General features: G+C 42.3%; 1 protein-coding gene across 3 annotated transcripts in view; it reads right to left on the reverse strand.

The window, feature by feature from the left end:
- Window positions 1-14,135, reverse strand: part of ARFGEF3 (ARFGEF family member 3) — a 153,476-nt gene that overhangs the window by 47,203 nt on the left and 92,138 nt on the right. For all 3 annotated transcript variants that reach the window (XM_081045116.1, XM_081045115.1, XM_081045117.1), the window contains 4 exons: window positions 13,108-13,220; window positions 11,423-12,336; window positions 3,320-3,486; window positions 2,142-2,307 (listed from right to left, as the gene is read on the reverse strand). In XM_081045116.1, the coding sequence (XP_080901242.1) occupies window positions 2,142-2,307; window positions 3,320-3,486; window positions 11,423-12,336; window positions 13,108-13,220 (1,360 nt within the window). The remainder of the gene's footprint in view (window positions 1-2,141; window positions 2,308-3,319; window positions 3,487-11,422; window positions 12,337-13,107; window positions 13,221-14,135) is intronic.

Below are 14,135 nucleotides of genomic sequence, written 5' to 3' on the forward strand. Positions count from 1 at the left end.
TGAAGACAATGTCATATGTCAATTATAGCTCAATAAAACTGGTGTGGGGAGGGAAGCAGGGAGAAATCTATATGGCTACTAAAGTGGGAACAGACCAGTATCACTGAAATTAATTTGACTTATGGTCAAGTGGTCTAATGACTTTCACCAGAAATTGCCCATTTATCTAAGTTATAATGTTGCCAACAGGCTAGGTAAAGGACTGATGAATTCAAGTAACGCAAAGGTTATGCAAGCATTAATACTGCAGTATTTTATAGAACACTTTAACATGACTTAAGGATAGGCCATGGTTAGTACAGTGTTGATGATCAGATTGTTGCTATAGCTTTCCCTGGCACATAATGAAAAGATCAGATGGAAGTTTCCAAGCTCCAGGTTAATTACTGCTCAAATTCTCTTGTCACTTCCTACCTTAAATTTGCTACAAAAATTAATCGTAGAGCCTAATTGTGTCGAATTCTCACGAAAAGCCTGTTTTTCTCTCATTAATCTAAAGTTGATAACTTTCCTATGGACATAGCAACTGAGCTTACTGTTCTATTATAAAAGAGGAGGCTGATTAACAGTGATGACTGATGAATATAGCTACTGTGAATAGCTTGTTATTTGTTCAGTTTTACATCTGCTGAATGACTCCTTTTATTAAGGTTTAAGTTAAGAGATTAATTTTGGCAGACACTATGGTATTTAGAAATTAAACCCGGCATGTTTAGGATCGTCAGTCAAATTCCAAGGAACCTCTAAGCTCTGGGCAGCACCTTCAAACCCTATTGAACGGAGTTTGTGAAGACAGATGGAAACCAAGCACTGGTCATAAATAGACTGAGTAAATATCTCGCACATTGATGAATTCCCATTTTTCAAATGGATGTAAATGTTATCATGATTAATAAAATACGAATTGGTCACATATCCAGTGTTTCTCATACCTAAAGCTTAGGACCCAGCCTTGCTTCCCCCACATTCCATCCTAGTTCTGGAATCAAGACTCCAAATGCCAGACAATGACCAGGACTCTGCCTGCTGTGGAAAGACCTCACTGTGTGTCTTGACTCCCTATCTGACTCCTAAATAACACCTTCCCCCACATGCCTCATTGTTGGGTTCCAAGTACCCATAGTCCACTCTGCCACTTTGGTCAGAGCATCCAATACCAACCACAGGTAACATAACACACCCTCTGGACAACAGATCCTGCCTCCTAGCTGGACTGTCCTGCCCAGCCCAGTCCTGCTCCTGCTAGTGTGTCCTACTTGGTGCAGAGCCCTGCTTAGCTGTGTGAGGACATGTGGCACTAGAGAGAGGGCAGGGGAGACATCCAATGTAGGACCATGCTCTACATATCCTGTCAGCTGGAACCATGTGAGGATCCCTCAGATTAAATGCAAGATGAGCCTGGAGATCTAATTTATTAAGGCTGCTGACCAGAGTAAACTTTTGAGTACTCACGGATCTTTCCCTGACATAAGAGTTAAGCCATGCAACACCACAAATGGCTGCTTTTGACAAAAAAAAAATTACTTCGTGACCATATCCCATAATGTTCTCTATGGGCTCATGTCAAATTTCTAATAGTGACATAGGATTTTTAAATCTCTGGACATGGAAAACGAAGATGCTGGGCAACTATTTGGCATTGTTTTTAAATCTGGTATAGCTGAGAAAGGAAGGGAAGACCGCTGATATGGATAAGAAATGGGAATGGAGCCAAGTTTTAAATCAATCATTTTATATCACTGGCGAATTGCCAGCAGCACTGAATGATACAGCACAATGCAAATAGCAGTATCCATCAGTACATGAGCGGTTCCAGGAATAATTCTGGGCTTTGCGCCCAGACAGCACTTCATATCCCAGAAGACGCCTATAGTTTTCCACCAACAGACAAAGGTGCTAAGTAATTCCTAATCTAATAGGGCGCAGTGAGCTCTGCAGAGTCCCATGTGGAAAAATAACAGAAAATGCCTGAGAAGTGAATTCACGACACTTTTTCTGAAACTGTCACCAACGGCCAGAGAAGCACTGTGGGTGCCATTTCAAGGTCTGCTTCAAACACCATTGCTTCCCCAAAAGGGGATTTGCAGTGTGAGCCCTCCCACCTCACCCAGTGCCACAGAGCCACGTAAGCAGCCACCGACCTGTCAGCATGGTGATGAGCGGGAGGCTGTTGTCCTCCGGGCTGCCCCAGTAGCCAGCTTCTCCCAGCATGTTTCTGTCAAGCACCTGATGGTAGAGTTCCTCGATCCAGGCCTGGGAGAAGACCATCAGCACCCCGCTGGTCTGGACCTGCTTCATGAACTCTTTCTACAGAGAAGATCACATGACAAGGTGACCAAATTCTGATCCCCGGCAAACATACAGGCTTCTCCACTCCTCCCCTGCCTCTTCCCTTCACATGTCCACTGAGTCAATGCTTACAGGAAAAAGAAAACCTTGTTGAGTGGGGGAAGGGGTTGGTGAGAGAAGGGGAAACTGAGATGGAGAAATCCCAAACTTCACAAAGTTCATTTCATGTACGATATCCTTTTAAGAACCCCGCTGAAGGACTGGGGAAACGACATTTTTACTTTGATGTGCGGGAGGATTAGAAACTGCACAGAAATACTGAACAGAGCACCTCACTGCCCAACAGCAGCAGAGATGGAAGGAGCTCCCTGAAAGAACATGTTTCCACAGATACGTGACTTACACTCACGAGGCCACAGCCGACCCTTGGGAATTTACACTTTATCAAGCAAATGAAGGACTGCTGATTCCCTTCACGCAGCTCACAGACTGACATGATGGTACGTCGTGGGGTGGCTTGTTCAGGCAGGGGAGCCTGACCACAGAATAGGCCAGCATTCTCATCCCTCACCTCCCAGGAAGTGCTTCGTCATTAACAAATGAGTAAGCTTAGCTTTGGGTCATGAGTAGGTCTGGGTAGATTTTGGAAGACAAAAGAGGTTTTGTAAAAGGTGCCTTCACTTTCAGCAAAGGGGACCAGTCAGTGCCCATCTTCTGATGTTACTTGCCCTGCCAATCACGTGTTTTTGATGGTATGTTACACATGTGACCCTACTGGGCCATTGGCAGGCAGCCACTTCCAGGCACTTGGGGTCCTGCTCTTTCTGTGGAGCAAGCTGGGTGACTCTCTGGCTCATAACACTGTGCAAATCCTATCACCTCTCCTTCCACCACCCACAGCCCCATAGGCACTGCCCATTCCAGAGCAGTATGGCACAGAATACACTGTGTCATCCCTCTCAGGGCATCCCTCTCAGCCCAGAGGCTTTCGCTTGTCCTCAGGGGGTCCAAGTGCAAAGCACACACTCACCAGCATGCCTGGGGCCAGGGCGGGCCGCTTCCGGTAGTAATCGCCATGGGAGAGCTTCAGGTTGAGGAGAAGAGCACAGTGGGCGGCCGTGTACAGGCTGTCTGCGTTCATGAGCATGTGGAGGCTGAGGCTGCTGTTCCCGTCAAATCCAGGCGAGTGCATCATGCCTAAAGAGAACAAAGAGTCCTTAGGGGCTGTAAACAGTGTACTTGGTACACGGGCCTATGGACAGCCACGTTCCAATACCACTGGTACAGGTACATGCATTGTTTAGGACATTTCCGTAAAGCGACAAGAGCCAGCAAGGAACATCGTCGGGGCTAGCTACACACCCCAGCCTGGTGGGGAAGAGCACGCACGCTGGAGTCTACCTGGGCAAGTCTTGATTACTCACCAGCTACCTGGGTAAAATCACTTAAATCCTCCAAGTCGCAGCTGCTCTACCTGGAAATAGGCAGAATAGTCAACTGCGTCTATCTCCTGCTCAAACTCTCCAACAGCTTCCCATCGCAATATAATAAAACCCCAACTTTCCCCTCCTCTCTGCTTCCACTCCCTGCAGCCACACTGACCTGCGTTCCTTGATCTCACCAAGCCTGAACCGGCCTGTACATTTGTTTTTGCCACTGCCAGAATGGTCTCCCCAGATCCCTGGATGACTTTCTCTCTTGATTCTTTCAGGTTTCTGCTCAAATGTCAACATTTCCGAGACCTTCCTTACAATTCCATCTAAAATAGCATCCCCCAACCTACTGCCACCCCTGCAATATTCTTCCCCTCACTGTGATTTTGTTTTCATTGCAACAATGGCATTTATTCCACCCAGCATTATATTAATACGTATTCGCTTATCATCTGCCATCACTACTATATTATCTACTATTATATAAGCTCTATCAGAGTGTGGGGCTTTGTTAGTTTTGTTCACTAGAGAATCCCTAGTGTCTAGAATAGTGCCTGGAGTATAGCAGTCCCTTAAAATATATTTGCTAAATAAATGACTAAGTAAGAATGAACAAATTTTCTATGACAACTAGATGTAATAATGAATGTAGGATTGGTGCAGTGACTCATAATTACATTCTCTTCTAAAAGTAATAATAGTCCTCAAAAAGCTAAACATAGAATTACCATATGGTCCAGAACTTACATTCTTAGACATATACCCAAAAGAATTGAAAAGCGAGGATTTGAACAGATACTTATATGCAAATATTTATTGAAGCATTACTCACGATAGCCAGAAGGTGGAGACAACCAGTATCCACCAACAAATGAATGGATAAACAAAATGTGGTGCATACATACAATGGAGGTCTGACATGCTACAACATGGATGAACCTTGCAAACATTATGGTAGGTGAAATAAGCCAGATACAAAATGACAAGTATTGTAAGATCCATTTACATGAAGTATATAGAAGAGGCAAATTCATGGAGACAAAAAGCAGATTAGAGGTTACCAGGAGCTGGGGGAAGGGAGTTTCACTTTGGGATGATGTAAAATTTCTGGAAATAATGATGGTTGCACAACATTCTTTTTTTTAACCCTAACACTAACCCTAACCCCGCACAACATTTTGTGAATGTAATTAGTGCCATTGAATTGTATGCTTAAAAATGGTTACAAAGGCAAATTTTAAGTTATATATATATATTTTTTTCCATAATAAAAATAAATAATAATGTAATATGTAAAAAACAACACTGAATTGTGCACTTTAAATGGGTGCATTGTATGGTATGTGAATTGTATCTCAACGAAGCTGCTAAAAATGAGGAAACAAGGTTTCCAAAAATATACTTAGAAAAAGCTGTTGGTTTCCCCCCACTATTTTTTCTAAACATCATTTCATACTAAATAGGGTTTTCATTTTCACGGATTCTTGTTGCTTTCTACAAACTAACTAAAAGAAAAAATAAAACCCCAAACAATTATATCTCATGCTTTAAAGATGGGCTCAGAGCTGGAGCTCACAACAGCACTAGATGGCTTCTCAAGTACTATATATTTTGATAGTTTTAAACACACACACACACATCGTATTAATAAAATTCCTGGCAAACTAGCTTTATTTCTATCTTTTTTGAGACATTTGAGAATGGAAGTGACTAATGATATTATTATGAGGACAAAACTGAATCCATACTCAGTTTTTACAACAGAATATGGTGCTGTATTAGAAACTGCCAGTTGCTAATCAAAACCACCTCTTCTTTCTTAGTAACAGATTCCTGTTGTTTTTTTTTTTATTTGCCTGGGGTGGCAATATACCCTGTCTTTCTTATAAATGGGAGGGGCCTATAAAGTCAAGATTTTTATGTGGAGCTTCTAGAATGCTCCTTAAAGTAGCTTTATTTAGCTCTAAGGTGGGCCCTTTGCCACCTTTCCTCCCTTCCTTCTCAACTGGGCCGTGGATGTGAAGGCGCAGCTCCACGAGCAGCAGCCATCTTCGTAAGTGAGGAAACTTTCAGATAAAAGTCACATTTTCACCAGGGGTAGCGAAGAGCCTGGATCCCTGATCGTCACGGAGCACCGGATCGCCTACCTCACACTTACTGTAGGAGACAGAAAATGAATCTCTTTCTTCAGTAGTCATTTGGGTTTCCTACTATCTGCAATAAAAACTGATCCTAACTGACACAGTCAGGATTACATATTAATTTATTTACTTGAGGCTTTCTTCCTGTATTTTACCTTTTGTTCCCTCAATGATATTGAGGTAAATGTGTACTGTCACCTTTTGTGGTGTTTAAATCACAGGGCCCAAACCTGAAACTGGCAACAGGGTACTCAGCTTCCTGGTTTTGCATTCAGAAAGCCAGAGCTCTTTCCAGAGACTGGGGTCCATTCTCAGAAGGTGATGAGAGGAGGGAGTCAGCATTGAGGCAGAGAAGGGAGATTCCTTGCTGGGCAGAGGTCTGAGGTCTTTATCTCTCTGCTGCCTGACAGTATGGGACGTGGTGGGGTGGGGGGAAGGGGTTGGCAGGACCCCAGGGGAGAATATACAATCCTACACAGGGGCTCCTGGTTTTGTCACAGCATTCCAGGCGCCGCACTGGCAGGGAAGTAACAAAATCACTGAACCCCCAGAGAGCCTAGGAAGTGGGACAATGGGGGCTCATTGGCAGTATAAGAGGTGAGGGGCTTCCTGTCCAGATCCCAAATAAGCTCCAGTTTCTGGTTTTACTCTAGGATGGGGACCTGACGCCTAACAGAGATTAAATGTCTAGCCAGCTAGGCAGGGTGGGGGGGTCTGCAGTCAGATTTGTTTTAATTGAAAGAAATAGATATTTCTCGCACAACTGAGATTCACACTTGCTATACTATCTTTCGTGAAAATTGGTACTTCATAAATATCAAACCACTTGCAATAAGCCTCACATTTGGTCAGTAAGTGAACTCCACTAATCTAAGGAACTGTAATCTCAAAGCCAAGTGCCCCCCTCCCCTCCATCAACCGCCATGTGAAGCTGGCTCTTGTTTTTAGTCCCCGAAGAGCCACCTTCTGCAGACACCACTTGTTCCCTGCGGGAGCAGGGAGGCAAATGGGCAGCTATCACAGCTCACATCTACTACCATCTTTATAAAACCTGTGTTTGTCTGAAATCACCCACCATAAGACACTTCAATTGCTTTCAAAGGAAAGGCTCCCTGGAATCCTGTGGAATTAAGTGAGGCTCATTTCAATGGGAGGTTAGCTATCTGCGGACAGGAGTCCCTGGAAATGCCAGGTGAGTCTCATCTCAGTCGGAAGAGTGGACCCTGGTAACAAGTCACGATGGTAAATGCAAGATGGGAGACTTTGGCAAAAAAAGGTTTAAAACTTTTGACGCCGAATGAGTAAATATCTGGGTTATGACTCAGGGACACTGTGTGTCTTCTCCCTTTCTTCTGCTTTCACTTTTATAACTGTCTCTTGGGTGAAATGCCATCTCCTTCATTTCAGCTGCGTACTAGTCTTTCATCTGGGAGGTGATACTTGCAAGGGAAAGGAGAACACTGCGTCAGTCCAGAGGTGAACCCAGGCCAGCATTCAGTGGCTTTGGCTGACCCACACTGATGGTCAGTGTGATCCATTAAACCACAGCGGGAACTGAGGAGAACTGGCCCTATTGGTCACAGGACCACAGAGGGATTGGTCCGTAATTCGGAAATAGAGACCAACTTCTAATTGGTAAAAGTACTGTAGAGGTCACTGCAATTAAAAGACAAATGAACAACATAATTACAGACAATCACTGAAAACTATATGTGGAAACAAACAAAAGATTTTGAAATTTCAATGTATTGATTTCTACAAGTAAAAATCAATGTCACACCATATGGGGCCTGATGGAACATTTTATAGACCTTTGAATTTTGAGCAGTTTGCCACATTCATAGGTCCACAGACTGGCCACATGACGTATTCACTCAAGTCCTGTTTTGCATGTACTGTATTGATCTAAAAGGCACAAAGGCACAAATATGAAAATATACTTTAGCTTCAAATTTTATAAAAGACTCCACTAAGAGTATGTTTCCTAATTCTCAAGAAAAACAAGGCAAGGCCCTTGGGAGTCTGTCTTGACCACTGTGGCAACTTACTTATCTGCAATAACTGGGCCATGTTGTTTATACACATGACGTTATGTGAGAGCTAAGTTTTAAATATTTAAACGCTGAAACGCCTGCAGTGGAGTTGTTTTGTATGGATAATTTAAAATAGAAGGCCCTAACTATGATTTTACAATTTCTTGATGACTCAAAGTCATCATTACTGATATACATTATTGATATACAGTCGTTCTTGGGGACCAGTGAAGTCTGCTGGACTCTGCCTTGGCACCAGAGACATCGAGGTGGTCAGAGAAGGCTGCAGAGCTCCTTTCCCCGTGAATATTTCTAGCAAGGAAGAGGCACAGGCTCAGAGGCTCCACAAAACTCTTTCCAAAGGATAGTGACATTTCCTTCCAATTCAGACTTTACCTATGACTCCGTAAACCCATGAACTATTTCACATCTTAAGAACCAAAGAGCAAGTTCATCAATCTACAGTCAATTGGCTTATTGAGAATAAGCTATGCATATCTTGGGGTGCTTAGCACACAGCATAGTGAAGCTTCTCTATAAATTTTGACTTAAGAAGCATTTGTGTGTGTGTATATATATGTGTGTGTGTGTGTAAGAAAGAGATAGAGAGCAATATATAGATGACATATTACAGAACTGTACACTTGAAACCTATATAATTTTATTAACAAATGACACCCCAATAAATATAATAAAAAAAGTCAAATTTAACGATGGTATACAAAATATTAGAAATATAATTTTTTAGAAGAGTACACATTTCCCTAGTCATTCAGTAAGACATGAATTTTGTGTGTGTGTATGTGTTCCTTCACACAAATTAAATATTCAAACTTTATTTTTATATCTAACTTCAAAAGAAAAAATATTGAGAAAAATGTTGGACAGTACTGAAAATTCGTATTTTCGTGTCTTGAAAAGAATCACAATGCAGTTAGGAAAGCTGAGAAATTACATGCATCTCTTTCTAACCTCGAAGATAAGTCAGAGTCATCTGAGAAGTCCAGAATTAAAAGGTCTGTATCTTCTCTGGTGCTTGCTACAACTTTGGATTACTCTCATATTTTAAAATGTTCTTCTTTAAATATTCCCAGATTAAAGTGTCTTTTTCTGTCCTTTTGACAAAGGACAATCTGGTCTGCTTCCTAAAGATACTTTATTAAGCTACTTCTTAACAACACAGGAGTGAGCTCCAACCAAGTTCCAGTAATTGGTCTAGAATTTTTTTGGTTATGTGTGTGATGTGTTCTTTGTTGGAAGATCAAAAATTAGTTAGACATGGTTGCAGCTCTCAAGGAGCTGAAAGTATAGAGAAGGGAAGGTGGATGCATTAACAAAAACTGATAAATGCAGTAAGCGCAATGACAAACACATGTTTAAGTCAGTGGTAGAAGAGCAAGTGATGATCTTGGCTTTTAACAGTTGTCTGTTGGTGCTCAGGGTTAGGCCTTTCTGTCTGAGCACAGGCCCAGGGAGGTCCATCCACCACAGTATTCTGTGGTCAAGAGACCCTTGAATTTCGGGTGAAGCCATAATTGACCACCTTGGGGTCAGGCAATCATTTATTCCTGCAATAAAATGGTTTTTAAACCTATTAACTGCTTTCTTTCTGTACTATTCTGAGACATTAGGAATATAAGTCTGTCTATCTGTCTGTCTGTCTGTCTGTCTGTCTGTCTGTCTGTCTATCTATCCCCAGTTCCTGGCATGGAGTTCCTAAACCTCTATAATTTCTTAAGTGAGAAGAACACTAGGAGTGTCTCTTGTTCTAATGTTTGTCTTTGACCTCGTCTCTGACACAGGACTCCTAAAATCCTTGTAAATTCCTAAGTGATAACAAGACTAGGAACATCTTCTGTTCTAACGAGGTAACTCTGGGTGTGCTCATGTACGACTTCCAGATGGAGGCTGGTCACCGAAAGACCACGATTGGAAGCTTGGAATTTTCAGTGCCACACCCCTCCACACATCCTCCAGAGAGGGGAGAAGGGCTAGAAATGGAGTTAATCATTGATCATGCCTCCATAAAATCGCAACAGTAGCGGGTCTGAGGAGTTTCCAGGCTGTAAACACATCCATATACCAGGAGGGTGGCCACACCCCAAATCCATGGGGACAGAAGCTCATGTGCTTGGGACCCTCTCAGACCTGGCCCTATGTATCTGTTCATCTGGCTGTCCATCTGTACCCTCTGTCATATCTTTGATAAACTGATAAACCTAATTAAGTATTTCCCCGAGTTCTGTGAGTCACTCTAGCAAATTAATTGAACCTGAGGAAGGGGTCATGGAAACCTCCAGTATATAGTCAGTGAGAAGCACAGGTAACAACCTGGGTTTGCAACTGGCATCTGAAGTAGGGGTGGGGCAGCCTTGTGGGCCTGGGCCCTTACCTTTGAGATTTGAGACTATTTCCAGGTAAATAGTATCAGAATTGAGTTAGACTAGACACCCAGCTGTGTTAGAGACCCTTGCTGTTATGGGGAAAAACCTCCACAGTTTGGTGACCAGAAGTATCAGAAGTGAACTAGCAGAGATACACAAGAAAGAAACAAATAGTAGGAAAGAACTGGACTTCTTCCTACACAGAAAGGAAAAAGCCGCATTTTCCCTTTATAAATACCTTTTAAGAAAATTCTCTTTAAAACCATAACTCACTGTATGAGATGCTACTTCTCTGTACTCTTTTTCTTCCCCCACCCAAATTCTAGGTGGCTATCTTCTGCCATCACATAAACTAGCATAACTAGTAGGTCTGGGTCACAATATCCACATTCGACAGACAGGAAGGGGCTGAGATTGGGGAATGTGATGTGACCAAGTACACTGGGGTGTCACACAGTTTGGAAATTCAGGGGAATTCACAATCTATTGGGAGGGCAGCCTGGATCTCATTCAAAATAGTCTGCATATTCATGAGCCAAAAGTGTGTTGCTCTATGATTTTAGACACCAACGTATAGAAGCAAATTAAAAATTCAGGGTTTTGAGAATCACAGGTTGTCATTTTGTTTCAGTCAGCAGCAGTTTTCTAGAATGCAGCTATCTCTTACCCTTTACTCCACACCATATATGTTTATCAGCTTCATAATACAGAGGGTGCCAAAACAATGTACACACATTTTAAGAAAGGAAAAAACTATTAAAATTGTAATAATATATACCGATAACCAAAGATGAATACAAGTCACGTTTGACTTCTGCAATTACAAGAGGTGCTCAAAGTGGTTACCATCGGCCTCCAGACACTTCTGATTACGGCGAACTACTGCTTGAGCAACATTGACCTAAGTGTCCACTTGTATACATTTTTTTGGCACCCCCGGTATAGTCCAGCCATCAATTGCCTACAACTCAAAGAAATCACCACCAAAAGTCTTACATTCCTTTGCTCTCTTTAAGTATAAGAAACCCAAAGATTGATTAAGATGCTCTGAGCACTTCAAAGAAGCACGATAGTCATTGCACATTAAGGGAAAGTGCTCTGAATAGTTTTGCTGACTGTATGGCAAAACATTGTTTACCAACCTGAGCAGAAGGTAGATGCAAAGTTCTGGAGGGCCAAGTCCACCTCTTCCACACTGGGCAGGGCCAGGAGATGAGGAAGGAGGCTCTCGAGGGACTGCACAAACAGCCTGGCGCTGTGCTGGTCAGCTTCCTGGTTCTTCAATAGTTTTAGAGACAGAGCAGCAGTTCGCAGGGACCTGTGGCCCAGGCAATCCCGAGGGGTCTGCTCTTCATCAGCAAGGGAACAGTTGTCCGACCCAATGTCTGACACGTCAGATCTCCCCGAGTCCTTTTCTGCGGCCATTGAGTACTGATCACAGGAATCAAACTCCGTCCTAGAAAGGTCCTGGTCATCTACGCTAAAATTGCTCTCACTATATCTAGATCCGTAGGACCTCATCCTGCAGTCCACTGACAGGAAGTTAGTTATATCAGGGTAAGCAACTGTGTGGCTTCTTTGAACAACATCTGGTTGGTCCACCGCGTCCGGTTCTGACACTTTGCTCAGCAGCGTCTCCTTGCTCTCTTGGATGGCTGGGGATTTGAGGCCATTCTTGTGGTTTTCGGTGTGGTCCTCAGGTGTAGTCTGACCCAACTCTCCCTCCAAAGTAGTCTGGCCTGTGTCCGTGGTCACACTAATGCTGATGTCAGGACTCCTCTCGTTCCCTGACTCCCACGGCGTGTGTTCGGAGGACAGGACTCGCCGCTGCCAGCGGAAGTCAGCCTCGTTGATCTCCATGGAGTCTCGGCTCGACTCAGCCCCATCCTTCAGCTCCTCAAGGCGCAGAAGCAGTAGCTGGACCTGACTTTCACTCAAGCCCTTGCCCTGGCTGAGCTCGTCTAAGGCCCCGAGCAAGGTGCAGACGCAGGACACGGCAGCATAGCAAGCTCCAATGCCACCCTTGACACATGCTTCGGTCATGCCATCCATGATGCTACAAGTGTGCCAAGGAGGAAATGACATCAATACTTGAGACACGGAAAAATGCTCCCAAATCAACCAGAACTTTTAGATTGGTGAACAGTAGAGTATTCAAAACAGATATCCTAATTTACCTGAAATTCAATGGTCTGGGCAAAAAGTAAATGAAACCAACACACCCAAGCTGGCAGAGGAAAATCTCCAGGTAAAGTGACTCACCTTGAATCACACTCTCAGGATTGGCTGGTTTTTCTGGGTACAACAAAATTCCAGATGGGAATTCAAAATTCTTACAAGGACAGGCAATGGGTAATCTCATCTTTGTATTCAGTTTTCAAACAGAAAATAGTTATAAGGGCTATGATTATGATAATGTGGACACCGTCTATAAAATGAACATATTCCCAAACCGATGTATGTGACTGCAACTTTTCCAAATCAGATATTGTTTTCTTCAGGGGGGAGTGGGGGGGTCCATGTAAAGAAATCCTATAGCTATTTTAATTCAAAAAGCTTTTCCTTAAAATAACCCCAATGAATATTTTTTGTACATTTCATTTTGTACACTGGGTTTTATTGAAGTCAATATGAAAATATGGAAAGTCATATGCTTATAATAAATTGGGATAAGACTTCTCATATGACTTGCAGGTACGTTATTAAACAGTCACATTTCATATAGTGTAGATTCATAAAATTTCAGGGATTTGGGAACAAAGTTAGTAGTTATCAGAGAAGCAGTCTTTGCTAAGCACCATAGACCGAAAAGGGAAATGTATCATACAGTTTGAGAAGATCCAGATGAGACTTTCTTTTTGAAATAGATCTTTTTCTGGATTCGGATTCAGTTGAGCTGGGTCCTGCCAAATCGCAGAGACGCTGTGGGCTCCCAAGTAGCTATGAGAAGAAGGGAAACAAAAAACAAAAACCAAAAAAACCCAGAAAAGTGAATATCATAAAAAAGCACAAGGTTTTAAAGCTGTGAGATCAAATAAACACGTACTTTCTCTACTGAGTGATACAGTCCAAGGAGAAACAACTGTTTGGAACTCAAATCTTAATAAAACTGGCCTAGGTGTTCTTGACATACTTGACACTATGTTCCCCACTCCCTCATTCAGGACCAGCTCAGGCAAGAAAATCCTCTGAGGGACTGTTTCAAAATGTTTATAGTACACAACGAGAAAGCACTTGCATTCTATGTTCTTCAGTGAGACTGGCCTATAACTTAACTTTCCTATCTATACTCTCTAGGTTTTATCTTGCTACCCACGTTGCCTAGCTTTAAAAACTAGGTTGAGAAGTAGTCCCTCTTTCTAGTGTCTGGAAAAGTTCATGTATTAGTAGAATTACCCGTCCTTTGAATGCTGATATAATTTGTTTCTAAAGCTTTATGAGGTCAGTAATTTTCTTTAATAGAAAGATTTTTAACTACTGATTCAATTTCTTTAAAGATTATGGGACTAGATCGTCAATATCTTCCTGAGCCAACTTTTTAAAGGTTGTGTTATTTCCTAAGGAATTTATCAATTTTATCTGAGTTTTCAAATTTATTGGCCTAAAGTTGCCGTCTTTAATTTCTTTAATGCTTACAACATCTCCAGTTACATGCATTTTTTTCATTCTTATTTTTGTTTGTTTTTACCTATTCTGGAATTTTTCGATTGCTTTTGCCAAGAGTTTTTGAATTTTCTTAGTCCTGGTATTTTCACTGTATTGATCCACTATACTATGTTTGCTTTTCATCACATTACTTTCTACTTTTATCCTTATTTTTTCCTCCTTTCTACTGTCTTTGAATTTAATCTGCTC

This window comes from Rhinolophus hipposideros (assembly GCF_964194185.1).
Source record: "Rhinolophus hipposideros genome assembly, chromosome: 3".
In the NCBI taxonomy this organism is placed as follows: Eukaryota; Metazoa; Chordata; class Mammalia; order Chiroptera; family Rhinolophidae; genus Rhinolophus; species Rhinolophus hipposideros.